General features: G+C 35.4%; 1 protein-coding gene across 1 annotated transcript; it reads right to left on the reverse strand.

Annotated features, from left to right (window-relative positions):
- Positions 1-1,269: 1,269 nt before the first annotated feature.
- LOC132552428 (transcobalamin-2-like) lies at positions 1,270-12,086 on the reverse strand. The gene is made up of 10 exons (XM_060216598.1): positions 12,038-12,086; positions 11,733-11,807; positions 10,419-10,611; positions 9,896-10,170; positions 9,267-9,406; positions 5,694-5,763; positions 5,019-5,129; positions 4,099-4,258; positions 3,676-3,797; positions 1,270-1,331 (listed from the first exon to the last, which is right to left on the reverse strand). Exons 1-10 carry the CDS (start codon positions 12,084-12,086, stop codon positions 1,270-1,272), a joined length of 1,257 nt encoding a protein of 418 aa, XP_060072581.1.
- Between the last annotated feature and the right edge of the window lie 8,795 nt (positions 12,087-20,881).

Consider the following 20,881-nt stretch of genomic DNA (forward strand, 5'->3'; position numbering starts at 1 on the left):
TATCTTGATAGATCGAAGGGGGAGGGGCGATTTCTTCTCCTATTAAGACAATACGTGAATCATAACATCATAGCATTAAACACGCCAGATATATCCATATTTGGTTCATGTTACCCTCCATAGTGTATCGTCTTCTCAAATGGTTTCACCGTTAACATACACATAATTTGATATCAACTATTAGTACATTGATTTAAGTTGGTTGCCATAAGTTATAGGTCTCGTTCATTGCCTTCTGACTATAACAAATATGATTAACCTGATACATGCACAAAACATTATTGTACATTTTTTATATCGACAACTTATATTAATATCTAAGCCATAAATGGAACCATCATTAATTAAACGTATGTCTCGTGCATATATAAACAACACGTTCATGACCGAATAATCTTCTTAAAATAACTAAATTAATCCTGTGTAATTATGTAGAGAAAACGAATTAAGGTCAACGTCAAATTTAAGTCCTTAAATATAACGGTAGTTTTGTGACACAGTTTTTGCGAAGGATTTCTTGAAAGTTTTATCCGGGAAAGTGCATTTCTCCAAATAAGTATAAACAAGATGTTCTGTTAAATTCCGTTTGCTCTTTTATAAGAGTTAAAGAATTATTGTTTATATATAATATCTAAGTTATGTTAATGTATTCGGTATAGCATTATCATCTTTATCGGGTTAGACATGTACTGAAGTTCAGAAGTAAGTACCTGTGTACATACGACAAACAAGAAAATACGGACATGCCGATAAAATCTAAAGCAAAATATGAACAAAAGAAAGATTTACAAGGAGACTCCTGAACAAGTACAAGGAGAATAAGACCAACATTAACACTAAAATTTACGCGTGAGTGATATAACTGGAAAAGATAATAATATTTATAATTAATTCATTGATCATACATTTCTGTTTCTATGCTTACATTTGAAGCTGACGAAGTTGTACCCACGGACACGTATAATATAAATCTGATCATCGTCCATCGGTGCAGATTTTGGATGTTCCATCTTAAAAGCAATTTCAAAATAAATCTTACAACTATCCCACGGTAAATTCATTTTTCAACACACGAAAGTCCTAAGTAGTTTCCTTTTTTAACTGACAAATTCCCCTATCTTATATAAGATTGGGTAGATACAATCCATGAAGGTATTTGTAACGATTAAGAAACAACAGCAGAAAAAACGAAGAGATAAATGTTTATTATACATAATATTTCTTCCTTCAAGAAATATGATTGTAAATATAACAAATTCACAAGAAAATTCAAAATTTCGTCAAACGAAAGATGAAGGTATCTCCGTTTTTGGGAACCGTCCGACTGACTCCTGAAAAAAGGACGTTCTTTAATAACAGGCCAGCTTTCTTATATGCAACGTGTAGTAAGAAAAAAGGAAAATAGTATAAAAGTTGACAAAATAATTCTATGGAGTATTTGAAAAAATGTAGAGTTCATTTTCTAAAAATGATAGGACGCGGTATCATTTGTAGTTTTCGCCCCTAGATTTATTCCTGTCATACCAATAAACAAACAAGAATATTTATTTTGACATTATTACACGAATCAAAATGCCAAATACTGAGTGACATAGTGGATTCCAATGGCTAAACAAATATAACATGTCTTAATGACTTGCCCAGTTCAGTTAATAAGTACCAATGTGAATGATGAAGATAATAAAATGTAATATTACGTTGGAATACATTAAACACTTGAATTATGCCCTTTGTTCGGTAAAAGATTGTACAAGACTCACTCCTGAATTGCATATTTCAATACAATTTAGAATAAGACAGCAGAGCCAAATTATTAATTAAATTGCGTCATACAGTTGTTTCGTCCTTCTATAACTTGTTGGTGATGCTAAGGACCTAACTTTTGACTAAGACGGAGGGAATCCAAAACTGATAAACAGAACTGATAAAATCTTAATGCGGAGGAGTTACATAAAACATTCACATTAGTAAATGAAATTTAAAGAAAAAAACTACTGTGTACAAGGTTTCGAGCCACAAAGCTGATAACAAAAATGAAATAAAGCGAATATTTTATACTACAGAAAATATTTAAATATAAGCATTAGTCTAGGAAACACCACAAGCGTATTACCGTACTCGTAACTCTACTTATCCAATCAAATACAGATGACCCGAAAATGTGAGAAAGTACTCGTGACTCTAAGTAATCAGGTACTGGTAATTCTACAACCTTTTTATTTACACTTCACCCTACAAACCTAATACGTAACGGTAACTCTACAGCCTTTATAATTGCTCTTCACTTTAGAAACCTAATAAGTACTGGTAATCCTACAGCCTTTTTATTTGCTCTTCAATCTACAAACCGAATAAGTACTGGTAATCCTACAGCCTTTATATTTACTCTTCACTTTACAAACTTAATAAGTTATGGTAACTCTACAACCTTTATATTTACTCTTGACTCTACAAACTAAATAAGTAATGGTAACTCTACAACCTTTATATTTACTCTTCACTTTACAAACTTAATAAGTTATGGTAACTCTACAACCTTTATATTTACTCTTCACTTTACAAACTAAATAAGTACTGGTAACTCTACAACCTTTATATTTGCTCTTGACTCTACAAACCTAATAAGTAATGGTAACTCTACAACCTTTATATTTACTCTTGACTCTACTAACCTAATAAGTAATGGTAACTCTACAACCTTTATATTTACTCTTGACTCTACTAACCTAATAAGTAATGGTAACTCTGCAACCTTTTATTTACTTTTCACTCTTTAAACCTAATAAGTAACTCTACACTTCTTTCATGGATTCGTGTGATGTATATCTCTGAAGTATTCGTGACTAATGAAGTACCGAGCAGGTAGCTCTTCAATCTTTATTAAGTACAGGTAACATCAAAAACCTTATAAAGCACATATTAAGCTAAGAATATATTTTGCTTCCTGAATTAAACTGCATCGTACATATTTTTGTCCTTCTAGGACTCGTCAGTGATCAAAAGAAATGTAAAAACTGTAAGGTCTATACTACAGCCAATATCGTAACTTTCATATATCTGTTAATTTTAGAAGCACGTCAAATGCATGTATAAGTTATGAAAAATACCACTAATCGACTGAATTGAAAGCTGGCTTGCATGATAATCGTGGCAGGACTGTGAAAACTTACAGGGAACGTTTCAAGTCGTAAGTAGACATGGACAGATGTGAAAATGTACGAGATGTAATCATGTTACCCTACATTTAAAGAGTGTCAAGTTTAGTATTAAAAGAAGTGTGATAACGAAGCAATATTTTAGAAATGTAAATTGGAATAGTGGATTACAGAAAACCTTGTGTCCACGACGACTTTGGACAGAAGATGATAAAGATTCTATAAGTAACAAATATTTATTTGATAATAAAATAAATTATGTAAGAAACTCCGGATAAATTCCGGATAAACGTTGACAGGTTAAAATATACATTAAATGTTTATAATTAATACAGTGGAATATGATAGGAATCAAAATGCATTATGTAGCTGTCCTTCTTTTCCTCGCCAGGGATACTAAGAGACTAAAGTTTAAAATCTCGTGGGCAACCGAGGAAAATCAAACTGATCGATATAATGTCACAATACAGATATGGAGGCTTACTAGCCCTATATATATTTATTTGTAGCTGTGACTTACCGTCAGTTAGAGGTACACCGGAAGCGTCCTCTACCTTCCAGAATATTTTATTGGCAATGTCTTGGGTCATTCCGTTTATTGAGGTGATGGACCGTCCAAATGAGGTTTGTAGGGACTTAAACCTGCAGATGCAAGACATTTTTGAGACATTAACGACGTAATGTTCTTTAATCGATTTATCCTGCCACTTTTGTACGTTTCTTGAAGCACCACACGCCAACATGTCGTTAACTAATCGGTGGCAGTGAAGTATGCTGTATGTGGTAATAAGCTTGACATGAAAACAAATCTTAACAAGTGTCTCTTCCATTAATAAGTGAATTCAAGCACCAAATGTTAAGCCATTGCATTCTTTTTCTCAGCATTGTTTAGTTTTATTTTCATCTTCTGCCTATTAACAAAACAATATTACAAACAATCTACCTAAACCTCCTAGATTGTTTCTGTAGGTCCTGCAATGCAGTGAGGAGATTCGATCCCTTCATGGCCTTAACTTTCCATGTGCCGGTAGTGTTACTTATAATGTCATCAGTCACTTTAATCTTTACAGTAATTTTGGCTGCTGACTTCGGTACACGTTTACCTAAAAAAATACATTGGGAAAAACCGAAAGTATTAGAGCAAGATAAGATTCTGAAGGATACCAAGCTTTACTCTATTTTGTTTTCAAACACTTCAAATTGTGGATTTTATATTATGTTTATTATTATCACTACATGCTAACTGGTAATAAGTAAGTATATACATTAACAATGAATAACTGAGTCATTAGTTAATAAAAAAATCCGTGTTTATTGAAGATTTACAAAATCACACTACAACATGTTAGCTAAGTTCAGCCTTTTTATAAGATATCGACATTTTTTATAACTGATAAAGTGGAAATGTAACAAACAATCCAATGATTTCTGATAAACGAATTTTTACATATATATATTATTCATATATTCTGGTAATATTGATATTGATCAAACTTAACTCATCATCAAAAATTTGATAATATTCCTTGTAAATCAAACGTTTATTTAACGTTTGTTGAAGGGCTATAAATCCATACAGCTTGAAAACGATTATATAGGGCGTTTTTGCGGCATGAAAACAATGTTCATTGTTCTCGTGTGATCAGATCATCTAATTTGTCGCTACAGTCATTACAATAAAACTTTTGTAAATTCTTATCTAATTAGCATTTAGTGTTCAAATTATACGTTTGGTATAACTGTAGATCTTTCTTTGTTTCATGAGTTTTTCGCACGACCAACATGATACTATGATTTGTATAAATGTTTTATATTTTTGTAAATCCTAAGGAGAATAAGAAATTCATAGAAATAATCACTTACCTTTCTTTGGGCAAACGACTTTACTTGCATCTAGGTAGGATTTTCTAGCTAACGCCGGAAGGACAATGGAGGCAGCCCCAGGGAGTTCCAGTAAGGTACTTCCCATTATAGCTTGTTGAAAATTGATATGTTCGTTAATATAGTCATACAATGCAGTATTATGTTATGAACGTTGTATCACCAGAACTATGTTAAAGCAACGAAGTCACTGGTATGGTTAACAAAAGTGAATACTACTATCATATGCATACAGGTTGATTTGATGTTAATATGTCATATTGTCATCCTGGACTACTTAGAAGCAAACACCAGTTTACATATCTAAACTGAAAACAAAAAAAAGGTCGTATGTACCAAGGGCTGCTGTCCGTAGAAGTAGTTAAATGTTACTATATTTTGAAACTGTGCAAACCGACTTCTGTTAATGCCCACGCCCGATGACACAAAATGAATTGATATCATCATTGTTAATTTAGATAATTAGTTTTTTCTAATTCTGAGAGATTGCATTGTAAATATGAAAAATTTGTTCATAAATATCTTTAAATACTCGCAGAATAGCGCGGAATAAAACAAAAAACAAACAGAAAAATAATGACACATTATTAATTTCCAAACCCAATGAGGTGTTAAACTTTTTAGACAACCTATAAATGTATTTAATCCTTTCATTACCTCCTCTGAGATCCGACCGTGCGATATCTATGATGTCATCCACTTTTTCTGTTTCAGCTGCTGTTAGCGCCTAGGTTAACAAAAATATTATACAAATCACGTTCCTCTATCGATTAAAAAATCAATATGTAGACATACAAATATAGATATCAAAAGTATAAGTAATTCAGTCTTCCAATCTTAATTAGTCTCGTATAATCAAATAAGTCTTACAGAGCTAAACTTGTCTGGTATAATCAAATAAGTCTTACAGAGCTAAACTTGTCTGGTATAATCAATGCAGTCTTACAGAGCTAAACTTGTCTGGTATAATCAATGCAGTCTTACAGAGCTAAACTTGTCTGGTATAATCAAATAAGTCTTACAGAGCTAAACTTGTCTGGTATAATCAAATAAGTCTTACAGAGCTAAACTTGTCTGGTATAATCAATGCAGTCTTACAAAGCTAAACTTGTCTGGTATAATCAAATAAGCCTTACGGAGCTTAATAAGTCTGGTATAATCAATGCAGTCTTACAAAGCTAAACTATTCTGGTATAATCGGAGCAGTCTTTTATAATTAAAACAAGAGCTTAACTAGTCCGTAATAAACAGTTTATCAAGCAGTCTTAAAGAGACTAACTATTCTGGTACAATCAAAACAGTCTTACACAACTTGATAAAGCAACATAGAATTACCTATGTATTCTAGCATCACTAAGGTAAGTAGCATCGAATTGTTTAGGCATTTGAAGGAGTTATAAAGGTGGTGTAATACGATATATATTAAATGCAAACTGTACGATAGCTAATACTGTCACGCAGAAACATAGATTTCATAGATATTTCTCTTGGTATATAAAAATTAACAACAGTTTTAGCGGCCTTGACGGTCACCTGAGATAAGCCATTACTGAGTATAAAGGTTAAAGGAAAGTAGCTATTAAGTGTCATGAAAAAGAAATCGTAATATTGATGATAGTAAACCAGTGTAAATCCATGCATACCATCAAAAATATCATCATATACTAATATTTCTTACAAAATTATTTCCAGAAGGAAATAAACAATGTTATGGTCATTTTTTTTCTATAAAAATTGTAGTAAAGTTAACTTCCTCTTCAGGAAAAATGTGAGCCATATTGGCAACAAGAGCATTTGATTCGACCATATCTGGGTGTTGAGAAGATTTTTGAAATTTAATGAATTGGACCCATTTTCGCCCTGCCTAACAATCCCTTGGGATTAGTCACAAACAGTTTATTCATTCCATAAAGCCGTTATCTTTCATTCATAATTCTAACCAAGTTTGGAATATTTCCAATGATAATTAAACGAATGATACTAAAAAATCTATTTTCCTATATAAACTTTGATAAAATATACCCCCATCTATGAACAACTTATATTTCTACTATATCTGGGTACTTAGGTCGTCAGACCGCTATGGGGTGTAGATCACATAATTCACTTTTTGTTTCATCTTAGGCCTGGCAAAGTTTCTGCACAATTTCATAGAAACAGAAAAAAGGAAGTCGAAAATGTTAAATTGTTTAGATACACACGACGCACGAAGCTGGATGAAGGTGATCGCATTAGGTCACCATGAAACTTTGGGGGTTCTTTTTTTTTTTTTTTTTTTTTTTTTGTTCTTTTTTTGTTTTTTTGTATTACTTCTCTATGCAATAAAACAATGGTCTGGTTTGATCAGATCTAGTCTGATTGGTCTGGGCTTCTTGGTTGGATCCCAAAGTTTGGTCTGATATGATCGCGTACTCTTAGTTCATTGATTTTTTTACACAATGTATCAATACATCATGTTTTTCATGTTGCTTGATATATTATCAATCAGTGAAATTACTTCATTGTAAAGTTTTTAATCGATGCAGCCGTTGTCCAAATCATTTAAAGTTAGCTGGTAATGAATTTAAATGTTTGTACATTGGTTGAAAGAGTGGAGGACAGCAACAAACAATCTTACCAATTATCATGGTACCTTACGTTGACACCGTACAACAATACCACGAGTGGAATGGTATCCATTTACCGATATTGAATGATTTCATTTCGTAAAACGCCTGATGATATTAACCAGTAAATCTCAACTAGTTAATTTTTGTGAAATAGAAATATATGATCTTCATAAAATCCAGGTAAACAAAACTTGTCCATTGAAGTTGATCTAACTTCCATTGTGCTCAGTTCCTTCCATATGTTATAAATATCATTATCATGATTAAAGTAGTATTTATATAACAATTCAAATTTCTATGTTAATGACAATGACAACTGATCTATGCTTAAGTTATACAAGGTTTATCTGTCGACATTTACACTAAGTCAAATCCAATTCGTCTGCTCATAGGCCGTCAACGAAATATATGCATATGCGCGTTTGAGAAAAAAATCCTCTGTCTTTATTCGGAAATGTTAATGATCGGCATTGAATATAGAGCGAGTACTCTCGCTCATAACATAATGAAGGATTAATAATAAATTCCTAAAGCTGCAAGTCAAATGTTTTATTTAAAAAATAGTAAAAAGAGGTAAGATATAATGCATTAGATCCGAGACCAGACCAGGACAACATCTGGCACCAGACCAATGCGACTAAACCAGACCAGGACAAAATCTGGCACCAAACCAATGCGACCAAACCAGACCAGGACAACATCTGGCACCAGACCAATGCGACCAAACCAGATCAGGACAAAATCTGGCACCAGACCAATGCGACCAAACCAGACCAGGACAACATCTGGCACCAGACCAATGCGACCAAACCAGACCAGGACAAAATCTGGCACCAGACCAATGCGACCAAACCAGATCAGGACAAAATCCGGCACCAGACCAATGCGACCAAACCAGACCAGGACAAAATCTGGCACCAGACCAATGCGACCAAACCAGACCAGGACAAAATCCGGCACCAGACCAATGCTACCAAACCAGACCAGGACAAAATCTGGCACCAGACCAATGCTACCAAACCAGATCAGGACAAAATCCGGCACCAGACCAATGCGACCAAACCAGATCAGGACAAAATCCGGCACCAGACCAATGCGACCAAACCAGACCAGGACAAAATCTGGCACCAGACCAATGCGACCAAACCAGATCAGGACAAAATCCGGCACCAGACCAATGCTACCAAACCAGATCATGTATATCATAATGAAATAATTATCCGTTTCAGCCGGACATGCTTCCTTTCCAAAAAAAAAAAAAAAAAAGCAATTTTTTTTTACATTTACCATCCTGAAACTGCGTTTATATGTTTGGGTAGATTTTTTCTATAACATCATGGATGTCATTCAGCTGTCAGGGCATCAATTAATCACCACAACCATTGTGTATACAAAATATGTTAACCATAAAAGGATTAAAGTCTTAACGCGTAATGATTGGCTGATACGATACATTTTGGCCAGAAAAGCTCGTAAAAGGTAAATTTTGTAATTTTCCATTTATCAATTTATTGCTTTGAAGATAATTAATTCGTTTAATACATGTTTCCATTTGTAAAATATTTTTCCCCTCATGATAAAATATGATTATCACACACTCTTCATTCCTAGGCTACCTTACCTGTACTACAAGACCTTTTGTAAACTCGTTATATTGTGACATATTCGCTCTCATTTCATCAACTATGAATTGCTCAGCTGACGATTTAGCGTCTGTTTCGTTCAAACATGTTGTTGCCATTAAAAGCATGGATGCCTCATCTATGGAGAAACAGCGACAAACTTTGCTTGCAAAACATTACAATTTCAATTTTCTAGCCAAAAAAAAAAGAAAGAAAAAAATACATATATATATATATATTACGTGCTTGGATAACCAAACAATGTTGGCACGAAAATTAGCTTTCTTCTCCAATGCATACTGAAAAGCACATTAAAAACACATCTACATTAACATTTCACGGTAGATAAATGGCTTTCAGACATTTATTGCTCCCATGCATTATCTAGACACACTCCTCATAACAGAAAACACCAAATGATTACTTTTCTACAATGAAAAGTTTAGCAATATGCTTTTACATTAGATGTAAGATATTGTAAGAACGTTAGATTAATGCTATTCCATGTTATTAAAGTTATTTTGAATATAAGATTTTCGCAAAAAAATGAAATCTTTAAATCCTACACGTTTGAACTAGATAACCATACGTACGTTTTTAAGCCGTTACTTACATACTTTGTACTTACCAACCCCGAACTTATACTCCCCCGGATGATCATTGATAATTTCCAATGACGTATTGTCAATTTTCTTGTTGTTATTACATAGTGCAATAACGACCCAGGAAAGGGCAAATCTGTTCTCTCGGAAATCGTCTACCGATATAGTCAGATGCCCAGTCAAACGCCTCAGGAGATTATGTCGGAAGAATTTAGATGGATTGTGGCATAATAGTTGTAGCGCGGTCACGTACTGGGCTAACTTTCCCTTTGACCATCGTTCATCAGTAAGCCTCTTGTCTCTGACAAACCAAAAAGCATGAAATTGAATATTCATGTACTTGCTGTGAATATAGGAGTATTTCTTTCTGACAAATACATTTTGAAATTAGAATCTTCCATGTTATCATATTTTACCACTCTTTGCTCTCTTCAATAAGGCCTTTTCTTACAATTTTTAGAATGACTTAATTCAACATTTATCATTGCTGTTGTCACAATATACAATACTTTTCGTTGCAGTTGAAACAAATGAATCTTGAAATCTTACATGGATAACTGCGCAAGGAGTTCCATTTTCATTTCCTGTATAGAAATGTAGGTTGCTGCATTGTTCTTTTGGAACCAACGGGGATTAGCCAAAGTTAGACCTAGTATAGCCTCGGCGTTAGTGCGTGGACCCCACTTCCAATCTGTACGAGCTCTGAGAAGTTGGTATGATCCTGTCTGGATAGCGGCTAAATCTATGTCAAATAAATGTGTTCTCATGAAATGTTAAAATTTGTAGATATAGAGAAAAGGTATCAAAATGTAAACGTTTGATCGAATATCAACCAAAGATAAACGAATAACCATTTAAACTTCAAATCATAAAAATATAAATGATGTTGTACGTTAATGAATAATCTCAGCCATAAGTGAGTTCATTTTTGCTAAATGTGTAAGGTATGATTTATATCAGTCATACATACAAACATACGCCAAATTCCTTTTTTTTTCAAATTGTTCCGCTGAACTTAGCTTCATGTGTTCCAAGAAATAACTTCTTGTGGTATGTTGTAAATATGTCTAGATGTCTTTGTGTCATCTACACAATTATGTATACAATGTCACTCCTGATTTACATAACCTACAGATACGAGAAATTGTCGAATTATCTGAGGGACACTCGCTTTCTCAAAGTATGACAAGAAGACGACAATTATCTACACAACATCAAAATAATATAAAACACAAGGTACATTAATTATGTAGATTTGGCTCACTCGTCATATCTAGATGGCATCGCATGACTGCAGATACACATCACTACTTAAAGATAGCTGACATAATCGAAAAGAACAATATCAGAAAAACGTGAGTAACATGATGGAGTAAGTCGCTTTGGCTTGGCTTTCAAGAATATCATTTTATGACAAACATATACATGCTAATTTCTCCTGTTCTCCCACATAAAATGAATATACGTTGTTGTCCACGTATTGTTTGAGCGAAAGCGTAGCCTAGGTCATCTCATTATTAAAATTAGACTGTTCTTTTCAGCGAGAAACATTTGTCAAGTGATGTCTTGTTTTCATTACGTAACGTCCCACATGGCTCATTTGTTGATGTTTGAAATACAAGAGAAGTGTACTGAAATATACTGAAGGCAGACAAAATGTATTGAAATTTATTAATATTCAATATTAGATAGAAGTGACCAGCGATAAGTGGCTTTTATCGTATGGACTTAATAACTTATGCCAACCATTTCGATTTTATCACTAATTGTTCCTAGTAATTATTAAACATGTGACATACAATATCGTAATTACCTATATCGTGAATATTTCTTTTAACAAAAATTATATTTATAGAAGCATACCTATGACGTGTTCCCTTCTGTAGAACGGTAAGGTATGACCCCTATTTGCACCAGCTCTATTGGTAAATGACATAGCTGAAAATAAAGATATTTGAAACTATTAACCTCACTCAATGTTTAGATATTTGTAAGTGATACAAAAACATTTCCTGGTGCCATTTTTCAGTCAAATTTCCGTTTTTAATGAAAAGTCTGAACAAAACAAGCGCGGGGTCAAAAGACACTTCAGAATATAGTTATGATGACACGTTTAGTTTGTAAAATTAGTTCTTGATAAAGCCTTATATGGAAGTAAATATACCTACCTCCACCAAAAATTTGGAGAGCGAGCAATACCGAGGTTAACCTTATCATGTTTCCTGGTGTATCTTCTTTGAAATAACGAGAACGAGGTAATTTCATGTAAAGCAATATGTTACTCCTCCATCAGCGCCGATCGTCTCATGCCTGTACGATATCTACATATATATGACCACCTTCCCCTTGTATTACGTCACTTCAATGTTGTTGTAAGTCTGTTAGGCTCCTTACATATTTACATTTGTATCATGTTTATGTATGGGTTATTTCATGATAGAAGATACGTACCAGATAACCCAGTTCATTACGTGTTCCTTTACCAAACAGGATCGGAAGATGGTCAAAGAATTTATTCCTACGAAATAGGTTGTGTTGTCTTTTGTTTCCTTTGTTTGCCCGATTCCTCCGTGACAGTATTTGTCTGCATTTGCGATGGTGTTTTTCTCTTTTAAAGTTTGTGTTCTTAACTTCCGCTTGACTGTACAAAACGTTATGATAAGGTTTACCCCAGACTAAGCAGTGTGACCAAAAGCAAAACCAGACTTAATATATTCTTATCAATATCAAATAATGTATCAATCCAAATGCATCATTTCGATGACGAATTCAGCAACGGTTTTCCAGTATTCTAATAAAGTTTAAAATATGAATGAGTTACTGGAGATTGTGTTTTCACTCATAGACCCTGTCTTTGTCTGAACCATTTCTCTTATAAAATTTTCAATTCTGGTAAAAATCGTGCCATATTTTTGTTTTCTTGGAAGCTCCAGCTCTATTTACTTCTGAAATAACGTACCACCAATTTAATTATCCGGTACCTATACTGGTTCTGCTGGTAACCAATACCGGCGCTATCAGTAACCGACATCGGATTCCAAAGTTATTAATGCTATTTAATGCAATTTACTTTGTAGACTAATCTCCACTATTCAGTAAAACAAATATATTTGGTCATTTGGTTAAACACCAAGAGTTTCGAGTTATGTTTATTGTACCAATACTGGTACTGTTGGTTACCGATACCGGTTCACCCGTGTTACCAATACCGGTTAACCTGTGCTACCATCATTGGTATGTTCCAACCACATTAATTGATTATTTTGGAATGTATATTTCCATACCATTCTGGTGTTTTTTCTGTTTTTTTTTTTTTTTTTAAACAACCATGACAGTTATTGCGCGACTAAGTTAGTTTGGTTTCTCGATCGCGGGCTCAAGCTCCGTCAACTGCTCAAACCTTTATTTATACGTGTATAGTGGCAACGACCGCGCAACAGAAGAGTTCCAGTTCTCTCTGTTCTGATCCAGCGTCTCTTGTATGTAAAAACAAATGAAAATAACCGTCGGCAACTCTTATAACAACATTAATTCCTAACGAATGTTCAGATAAACTTCTCTTGTATGTGAAATTGCTATAATTTCTCAGGAAATGAGTTATTTCACCTCGTACTTTGCTCGAAGCGGTTAGGTGAATGGACTATGTGCCTGTGGGAACTGGCGCACAGCCAGTCTGATTAACACATTCAGGTTGTATATGACTTTATTTACCAAATGTATTTTGATTATACTTGACAAATGTAATGCGGGTTAATCATATTACCCAGTGTTTATCATTGGTTGACGTATTGGCAAGTCTTGCTTGGTTAGGTGTGGTTTATAAACCAATCGTGATTGTTGCTATGTTATTGTATTTTTATAACGTACGTTTCGGTGCAATCAGAATATATATTCTTACAATATTTCGACATTTAAGTGTATTCCACATATACTGTTGAATAGTTAAAGAATCTGATGACCAAGATTTATATGGCGGAAGTCGTCGATGAAGTAAAAGACGTTTACTCTTCCGGAAAACCTGGTCTTATTCTCCTTGTACTTTTTCAGGAATATCAGTTTTAATCTTTATTTTGTTCATACCTAGTTCTATTAGATTTAAATTTTAATTGATTTTTTGTTATTAAGCGTTCGGTTTTGGTATGTTGTACGCACTATCGTGTTGATACAAGACTCGTTGTCGTATGTACAGAAACAGGCTGTGAGCCTAATCTACTTTATCTTGTAATAGTATCTTGAAAGAGAGTGTTTACTTAACCCTTTGTTTTCTGTTCAAATACTTTCGACTGCTGGAGTGCGCTGTCGTACTTGGAAATCCAGGATCTGTTTTATGGCAATTCATTCTAAGAAAGCCATGTCTTTGTTGATAGTAATTTTATCATAATTTTATGTAATTATGTCAATAAGCATGATCAAGTTCGACTATGTCATAAAATATATTTAGGTGACAATCGTTATTAATATCGTCATGGGTACAGAGGTCTAAGGAAGTTTTAGTATAGATATTTCGTTCATCTTCCAAGACACACGGCAAAACAGTCGCCACTTAGTACTAATAATCTAACAGGATATCTTTAAAGAGCTGTCTTTATTTTCAAAGAGAGATAACTGCGAATTGCATAATACTTATTTGTAAGCATATATAACGCTGATTTGAACACAAAGTAGCTTCGTCTGGAAAACAGATAACTATACTGGATCTATAGAGAAAGGAGTAAAATACCAGACTTATTAACATATGGAGCTGAAACTGTAACTAACTTTATCAGATGCCATCACAAATCAGCCGATATTCGAAATGCGATCTAGGTCTCATTTTTTTTATTTTTAAATGTCAGCTTATATCTCGAATGTTCTGTTTATTATTATTATTATTTTTTTTTTTTTTTTTTTTTGCTTTTACTTCTTAGATCCAAACTTCTCCCCGAACATTCAGTTTTACCTTAAGACACAAAATGACACCCATAGACCCGTAACTGCGATATATATGGCCTCAATTTGAAGGGGAATTTGAAAGTTGATTTTCCTCAAGGTATCATACTTAGCAAGGGCGTCAAAGAAATTTTGAGGGTTAAGAAACCTTTATATTTCCTTTCAACCGGACTATAAATTATTTATATATTCTATCAAAATCAAACACACTTCCTGAATTAAAACTAGCATTATCTAATAAACAACGATGTAACGAAAATCTAGTAATGGTGACAAGGTTCACTTGTCCGGTTTGGTATGATTGGAAGTTCAGTTCTTGCCGGTTTCTTTTAGAAGTTCTCAGAAAGAGGTCAGTGAAACATTGGTTGTTTTTCTTTATAGTCTATGGGTCTTTATTTTATCAAATGACATCGATTCCTATGTGTTGTACAATAACATAAATTTCCCCATTGTTTGTCTGTCGATGGCATAAACAAACGGGAGATAACTAGGATGGAACAGGGCGGAAATGAAACACGTGCTGCATGGAAATGTCGGCAGGGAAGCAATGTTTTATCTGCGGGCAGATGATGTTTTTAACCAAACAGTAACACTTTTACATTATACCATTTTGTTATTCATCATTGGGCTATACATGTATATATACTCAACAAAAAAAGAAAGGTTAAAATGTTTCCTTGGCAAATACCTGTAAATGAGTGAAAACAAAATGACGTTTGTGCAATATTAGAAAATGGTAATGTTTTACATTACAAAATCCAAGGGGGTTACCAAAATCATTCAAGCGTGAAAGTCTGTATTAGCGAAAGAGCTGCACGAGGTTTTCTGCTACTAACTTGTAGCTTCGCTTGAATTTCATAAACATTCAAACTGACAACTGTTCCTTAGATCCTTAGGACTTAGAAATCACCGAATCTTGCTATCTATCAACTTATCATTATGCCCCAGCTGTCACAAGTACAGATAGAAAGGGCTGCAGGCATGATCCAGGCTGGGGAGTCTCGCCGTCGAGTTGCACATCATTTTGGTTGTAGTGTTAAGACATTTTGCCAGTTGGTAAGTCGTTTAAACCAAACTGGGTCAACATCCGATGGTCCCCGAAGCGGCCGACCCCGTAAAACCACCGCCAGGGATGACCGTCGTATACGATTGATACACTTGCGCAATCGATTCGTTACCACAGTAGAGACTACAAGGACATTGTTTGGGCGTCGTGTGTCTCCCCAAACAGTCCGCAACAGGTTGGGGGCCTACCAATTGAAAGCGCGGCGTCCTTACACTGGACCCAATTTGTTGCGACGTCTCCCTAATAATCGGCGTAACTGGACCCGTGTTCACCGTCGTTGGGCTTTACGACAATGGAACAATGTTCTGTTTTCAAATGAGTCCAGGTTTTGTCTGCAACACGGTGACGGGAGGCGCAGAGTGTGGAGGCGACAAGGGGAGCGTTTTGCGAACTGCTGCGTCGCAGAACGGGACTGCTTTGGCGGCGGGAGTGGAATGGTTTGGGGTGGTATTTGTCCGGGGGGGGGGGGAGGTTGGGTTGGGGACTCGTACCAGGCTTGTTGTGTTAAATGCCAATTTAACCGACATTCGATATCGGGACGAAATTTTAAAGACCAGTGGTTCTGCCATTCTTAAGACGCCATGGTGTTGGCGCCATTTTTCAACAGGATAACGCACCAGCGCATACCAGTCGCGTCAGCAGGTGTTAGATTGGCCATCTAAATCACCTTATTTGTCACCGATTGAGCATGTCTGGGACGTTCTTGGGCGACGCGTGAGAGAACATCAAAATCAGCCGTCAAACTTGCAGGAGCTGGCCCAAGCCTTGATCGCTGAATGGAACAACATCTCTCCTTAAATTATCAGCCGGTTTACGAGTTTCATGCGACGACGCGGCAATGCTGTTTACTTCGCAAACGGTGGCCATACCCATTACTAATGGTGTTCCCTTTGAAATTGACCCCAGAGTCCTTTACAGTCGAATAAAATCAACTGAACGCAAAGTTTTATAATGAACCATGACTGCAGTTTTATCAGAATTGATCAATTACTTTATTCGTACATGATTGGTAAGGATTTATGAAGGGGTTAATTAATTAATCACAGAATAAAGTAGTGTTACCTTTCTTTTTTTGTTTAGTATATATAATGCAAAATGCTAGCTTAACTTTTTCTTGTGTGTTTTTCAACAATTTTCTTAATAAACATATATATATATATATATATATATTACTGATAAATGACCTCTCGGTGCCTTTTTACAATTGATATTAATATCATGAAATCCTATTTGGCTCAGAAGGATGCTATGTTGTGAAAGAAGGGGTAAGATACATACAAGAAGGTACTTACGGGCCATCGATAATGAAAGTAATTAAGACTCGTATAATTACTTAATGGTATTCCGTTTCCAGCGAATCAGAAAAGAAGATTATCTTTCACAACGACGAAACTCTTTAAAAACAGTTAAAACGTTCTCTCCACTCTAATCCGACTGAACTGTCTTTATTGTTACAGAAAGTTTACGAATAAAATAGAACTTCAAGCTGTAAATACAATCTTTTATTTCTATAAGTAGACATAATGTAGATATTTATACAGAATGTCTTCGATTAGAAAGCAGAAAACTATAAACGATATCAAGAGAACGGTGTAAAATATGAAAAAAATATGTAATATTAACTTTATTTATTTTGCAACTATTGCGAAACAGGTTATGTTTTATCTTTCAACTAACCACACTTGTTGGCACTAATGTAAGCGCGCGCGAGGGGTCTTATTGTGAGAGAAAACCGGAGTACCCGGGGAAACCTACGTAGTCGGGCAGGTGACCCTTACCTTCTCACGTCCGTTCCGGGAATCGAAGCCCGGAAGGACAGGTGAAAGACGAATGCGGTACAATTGCGCCACTTTTAACAACTTATTTATCCATGGGCATATCAATCGAAGAGATCAACGATAGGAGATCACGAAAATAATAATAATTAAAAAAAAACAACATGATACATAAAAAAAAAAACGTTAAAATTGTTCTACAGAAGTTCTAAATCTACTCCGAACTCTGCTGGCAGATAAATCATGTAACTTATTATTTAAACCATGTAGTAAATAAACTTCTTTCAGATGAAACATCTATGTACATTTATAAGCATTTTAAACCATGTGTTGTGTATTTTATTGTTAACAAACAAATTGCTTTATCAAAATAGAAGGAATTGTTTGTAGATCCAGAAAGTAATTCTGATTCAAATCGACTTACAGTTTATGTTCGGGATTTGCAAATAGTATTCATGTAGTGCTGACAGTCCAGTTAAAAGTTAAAGGTAATTAAATAAATAAGAAATTAAGAATCATGAAGACAGGAACAATTAAACATGTTTTAGTCAATGTACAAACCACAATTCTACGTTTGGACGTCTAGGATTCAGACATTCAATTGATAAAAAATCATTATATACTTCTTAGGATGACGTAACACTTCTGAGCTATTGTGGTCTGTATGCAGTGTATGGCTAGGGAATCTTGCCAGCAATCAGTCATGCATTTTAAATATATAAAAAAAAAATACGAATAGTTAAAAGGCAAATTCACATCGTCCGTGTGGTTTTGAATGGTGTTTCACATTAAAAGTGAAATCCTGTTTAAACTTCCGTGTCTGGAGCGGGATGGATGTCTACACAAATTCGTCAGATTTTGAGGAGAATTGATCTATATACATGAAATATCTTCAGCACTGGAAGCTTTTGCAACATGAATGGATTTCGAAACAAATGCTTCAGTTTCAGGTGGTAGGTAAAGTCGGCTTTGTAATATATGATACGTAATTGCAGTGGTTTAAAGAGCAACAGATTGACAGAGGTAGGATACAGTGTTTCCTATCATCGATATCACCCTGCATGGTAAAATACTTTTCTTGGCTTATATTCATCTATAGTAAGGAATAACCATATTTATGTTAATGGAATACCATTCTATACACATTATATATATTTTCATTGTATTGAGAACTGTTTGAATGAATAACGTTCTACACTACAACCCCAGTTTCAAACCGGTCACAAAAAAATGGTGTTTAACATACTCGAATTTAAAGTCATTTCTTGATCGACGTTCGTAAAATCACGTATTCGCGAATATGTCGGAAGAGGTAAGTCCGCGAAATAAAGTTAAAAATGTATCGTACCGGGGTCCGTACCCTAGTCACTTCTAAGGATCCCTGTGTTATAAGCTTGACTATCTAGTTCTATACTACAGATGCAAATATATACAAATACGTGTTACTGCCTTGTAACCAACATTCCTAATGTTTATTTTGTAGCATGTACAAAACCAACGCTACATGACATGCTAAAACTACAACCAAAGCTATCTGCTTTGTAATTAATATAACAACTAACTATATACAAACACTATCGTACCAACCAGGCACAGCCCCACTCGACCACCAAGTTGTAGCTCGCCCTAACTATAGTCACTATAGTAGCCCTATGACCATGAGCTGTCGCTATACCTAGTCGCGCCAAGTACTACAACCTTATAACCACTAACAGACTACACGTGCTAGTCTTGCAGCGACACTCTAATGACCACGATTACCCCTAGTTCTGGGCGACTACCTATATTCAATGCGCCTATAAAGGTATGACTAGCCTAGTCGCGACTACCTAGTCACGACTACAAAACACTATAGCCACGACTACTCAGAACCAGTAACGACTATACAACACTATAGTCACAACTTCATGGACAAAGCTCTAGCCACGACTACCTAACACTGTAGCCGCTACTACGTGCACCCAGCACGAGCAACGACTATATACAGCCCTAGTCGCGACTACACAGCCCGGTTGGCTTATAGCTATTGCCAACACCTGAGTAGCTCACTACCGCACACTGTCTTTTATTAACACGTATAATACAGCAGTGTTTGGGTCAAGGGAACACTTATTCAGTGACTTCTATCTTCCCAAACTACAGCCGATCACATACACACTGCTTACGGTACTAGGGTATTATTGATAATGATACGCCGAGCTCCACACCAGTTCTGCCGCAACTTGCTGGTTTTCGGGTATTTATACCCTATGGATGGCTATACTAACGCCATCTCGTGGTGAGAAATGATATAATCCCCAATACGTTTTACTTGTGCCTCTATTAACACTACCTCTGTCAAGCGCGTGAAGTACAGAGATAACCAAAAATGATTAACGCCAGTCGATCTGTTTACCTGTTTCTAACCTTAATGATCTGCTACATTAACGGAGGTAGGATTACGATATACCCATTCATTACATTACCCAAGCCTCCGAGAACAACGCGTCCCGCTTTAAAGAAAACAAAAGATATATAATACAGAACTCTCAAAGATGTAATGAAATCAATTAAAGTATACACGTTGATTTGGCACAAAACTCTGATATATGTTTGAATGAATGAACCCAGTCCTGTCACTTCTCTTTTTACTGATTCCTTGATATAGTGCTAGCACAAATAATTTGTCCTACATGTATCTAATATTCTCAAGTATAACTAGAATGTCATGGAGGTGGTCGTCGAGTATGTGTTTGCCTAGTGTCGCTCTCTAACCCTTTCTCTCCCTTTCTGACTGAATCACTGCCAGTCACGTCATTCGCCACCTCTAAAGCAACATCAGCCATCATGCTCTCATTCTTTTTCCTAGATGACACAGCATCGTCCTCTTTCAAATGACTGAAACAATTTTCGTCGACCTGGCCCACTTGTAACTTCATACGGTCTGCATGGATGACTTGTGCCTTTCCCTTGCGTCCGCAACGCACTCTGTACGTAGGTCAAGTTCGTTAGCACCTTGAACGGTCCTCTCCACCGACTTGCTAACTTGTGACTTCGTCCTACCTTTACATTAGGAAAGAACACAAAAACTTCATTGCCTGGTTTGAAGTTCTGCCAGGACAGCTTGGAGTCATGAGCCTTCTTTTGCCTCAACATGGCCCCTTTCACATGCTGTCTCACCATTTGATGGGCGTCTTCCATCTTCTCTTTTAGCTGCCATGCCCACACATTTTGGGGTATAACTCTGACATCTCTAGGCATGG

Source organism: Ylistrum balloti, unplaced genomic scaffold (genome assembly GCF_031769215.1).
Source record: "Ylistrum balloti isolate Yb309-2 unplaced genomic scaffold, AGI_CSIRO_Ybal_v1 Utg370248, whole genome shotgun sequence".
Classification (NCBI taxonomy): Eukaryota; Metazoa; Mollusca; class Bivalvia; order Pectinida; family Pectinidae; genus Ylistrum; species Ylistrum balloti.